Source organism: Trypanosoma grayi (assembly GCF_000691245.1).
Source record: "Trypanosoma grayi strain ANR4 Tgr_450_V1, whole genome shotgun sequence".
Taxonomy (NCBI): Eukaryota; Euglenozoa; class Kinetoplastea; order Trypanosomatida; family Trypanosomatidae; genus Trypanosoma; species Trypanosoma grayi.
Genome location: NW_008826069.1, coordinates 1 through 3,200, shown reverse-complemented (window position 1 = coordinate 3,200; position 3,200 = coordinate 1). Strand labels below are relative to the sequence as shown.

Genomic DNA, 3,200 nt, shown 5'->3' with positions numbered 1-3,200 from the left:
AGCAGCAGTGGCAGCTGGCCGACTGGAAGGGCTCGCCTGTGCGAGTGCCTCCTGCAGTTTGCTCTGCTGCAGCTGCTTCTTCTTCTTCTGCACCATCTTGAGCCGAAAGAACTCCTCCCGCTCTTGCTCGTCGAGCTCGGAGGTGATGTAGCTGAGGGTGTTCTGCACGCGCGGCACCACCACCTTCTCTAGCGCGTTCACGCGGCGGTTTGTCACCTTTTGTGCGAGATCAAGCGTCACCCAACTAACCTGCAGTGACGCAATCTTCACTAGCAGCTTCAGCGTCTCGCGGAAGGCAACGCGCGCCTCCTTCACCTGCTCGCCACCGCGACCCAGGCCTGCCGCCACCGCCCGCGGCCGCCCCTCCTCATCCGCGGCGAAGTCGCTATCGCCGCCACTGCCGTTCCGCTCGCGGAAACTTGGCACCCGCACGCCGGCGATGTTGTCAATAGCGAGGCTCATGGCGTACGTCGGCAGCTTCAGCGACTCCTGCACCGCGAGGCCAATGTCGCCTGCGATGAATTGCGCCTTCGTGATGGTGAAGTACGATCCCTTGATCTGCTGCACCATCTCGAGCTTCGCCTCCCGCAGCTCGCCCATCACCGCGCGATACCGCAGTGCGAGGGCGTCGGCCTTTTTCTTCAGCAGCGAGTGGCCCTTCTGCGCGCCCTTGAGGCGCGTCTTGAAGGCAATCAGTGACATGCGGCTCGGCAGTGCGGGGTAGCGGTTCGACGACATGACTGCACTTGGTCGTGTATAAACGCGTGCGCGTGTGCTTATCCGGGTGCAGCTTCCTACAATAAACCTGTGCTTCTCTCGCGCAAGACGTGGAAGAGACGAAGAAATATAAATAGGAAACACACACACACACACAGACACACACACACACACCTTCCTCTTCTCGCAGCACCACCGGCTGCTGCTTCGGGTCCCTTTCGCTATTGTTAGTCCGCCTTCTTGCCATTTGCTCCACCCGTCTGGCTGTCAGCAAGCGCCGGCGTCGCAGCGGCGCGGTCCTCCGTGCCCCACTCCTCCATTGGTGGAATCTGCTGCTCTGTCTTGGCCACCTCCTGCCTCAAATACTGCGTGAAGTCGGCGTTGTACTGGTACGCAATCTTCTTTGCCTCGGCGAGGTACTTTGTGGCGGGTGCGTACTGCTTCATCGACACGTACACGCGTGCAATGTGGTTCAGGGACTCCGCGGTGGCCGTCTCGCTGTTCTCGCCACGCGTGCGGCGCACGTTGAGCGCCTTCTCATGCCACGCCAGCGCGTCGGCGTAGCGCTTCTGCAGGTGACAGCACTGCCCGTACGTCGTGTACACATCGGCCTGTGCGAGCACATTCGACCGCGCCGTCTTGGCGTACATATCAAGCGCCGCCTTGCACATTTTCTCGCAGTTCGCGAAGTCCTCGCGGTGCAGATAGAGCAGCGCGAAGTTACTGTATGAGTACGCCACCGTGGCGTGGTTTTCGCCGAGCATCTCAATGCGTGTGTCGAGCGCCTCCTTCAGGCAGCTCTCCGCCTTCTCAAGGTGGTGAAACTCGAGGTAGAGCAGCCCGAGGTCGTCCAGCACGTCGGTGAGAAAGGTGCGCTGCAGCGGCTCCACCCGCGCGTTGACGCGGAACTGCTCGATCGCGAGGAGGAAGTACGCCTCGGCGTGCGATTCGCGCCGCATTGCGTACGCGTCACCGAGCTTCTGATACAAAAACGCCAGCTGCGGGTCGTTGCGGTCCTTCGCCTTGCGCAGCCGCACCGCGTCGCGGAAGAGGTCAATGGCGCGGTCCAACTCCTGCCGCTTTACCAGCAGCGAGCCGAGGAAGGTGTAGGCCTCCGCCAGCTGCAGCGCGTCGGGGCCGAGCGCCTTCGTGATCACCTCGATGCCGCGCTCGTACGTCTTTTGCGCAGTGGCGTAGTCGTCGCATAGCTCCTGGATGCGGCCCAGCTTTATCAGCTCAAGACCAAAGAGTGCAGCGTCCTTACCGAGTGCAATGGCGTACGTCGTGGTGCTTTCCTCGTAGAGCTTGCGCGCCTCACGGAACTGGCGGCGGGCGGCGAGCAGCGCAGCCTTGCTGCTGGTCGCCTGGGCTGTGGCGGGGGAGTCCCGGCCGAGTGTTGCGACGCAAATCTCGAGGCACTCATTGATGCACATCTCTGCCCCTGTAGCGTCATTGATCGCCTTCTTGAGCTCACACAGCTTGTTGAGTGTCTGGGCAATGATGGGGCGGTACTTGTTATGACGGCTGTACAGGTAGCGGCGTATCTCCAACGCCTCCTCGAGGAACGCGATCGCCTTGGACTCCTGCCCCTGCAACAGGAACAGTTGCGCGCAGTCGGCGAGGGCGTGGGCGGCGGACGCGAGCGGGTGTTTCTGCGGCTCCGCAATTGCTGCCGCAGAAGCAGCAGACGACGAAGAGGAGCCATCACCGACCGCCTCATCCGGTAGCCACGAGCCCGCAGCATGGTTGTATGACGTGTCACGGAATACCTTGATGCTCTCGCGAAACGCCTTTTCCGCCTCATCGAGGAAGTTCAGGTGTGTGTAAGCGAGGGCGAGGAGTGCGAGGCTCTCGGCATACCGCACCGATTGTTTCCCCTCCGTCTCCTCGTAGATGGCGGCAGCCTCTGTCAGCGCATTCTCCGCAGCGCCAGGCTCCCGCATGTCGAGGAAGACGCGGCCAATGTTGTGCAGCGTCGCCGCACACTTGGGGTGGATGGGGCCGTATTTCTCGCGTCGCATTGTCAGTGCGCGGTCGTACAGACTGATCGCGTCGCCGTAGTTCTTTGTCTGATGTGCCACCTTGGCAAGGTCGTTGCACTCCTCACCGAACTCAAACGTCATTGGGGCACGACCCGCGGCCTCACGGAATCCTCTCGGTGCATACTGACGCGGCCCAATCGCCCGGTGTTGGCAACACAAGGCGCACTGCTGCTGCTGCTGCGGCTTCTGCAGGGAAACAGTGGGGCTTCGACACCCCATGCGGTACAGCGCTGAAGGACCCGCGACGGTGCGCCAGCCGAGCGTACTGCCGCCGCCAACAACAGCAACTGCGACCGAAGAAGCAGGCGATCGCGCCAGTTGAAAGGCCCGCATGAAGCAGATAGTCTTTCCCCTATAATAATGTGAATCTATCTGTACACAACACACCCCTCCCACACACACTTACAGGAGCAAAAACAGAGTCCCGTAACCCTCCCCCCC

General features: G+C 61.5%; 1 protein-coding gene across 1 annotated transcript; it reads right to left on the bottom strand.

The window, feature by feature from the left end:
- Positions 1 to 944: 944 nt before the first annotated feature.
- DQ04_04501000 (TPR-repeat-containing protein) lies at positions 945 to 3,092 on the bottom strand (the record flags this gene model as incomplete). The annotated part of the gene is made up of 1 exon (XM_009313613.1): positions 945 to 3,092. The coding sequence occupies one exon, from the start codon at positions 3,090 to 3,092 to the stop codon at positions 945 to 947; it is 2,148 nt and encodes a 715-aa protein (XP_009311888.1).
- Positions 3,093 to 3,200: the final 108 nt, after the last annotated feature.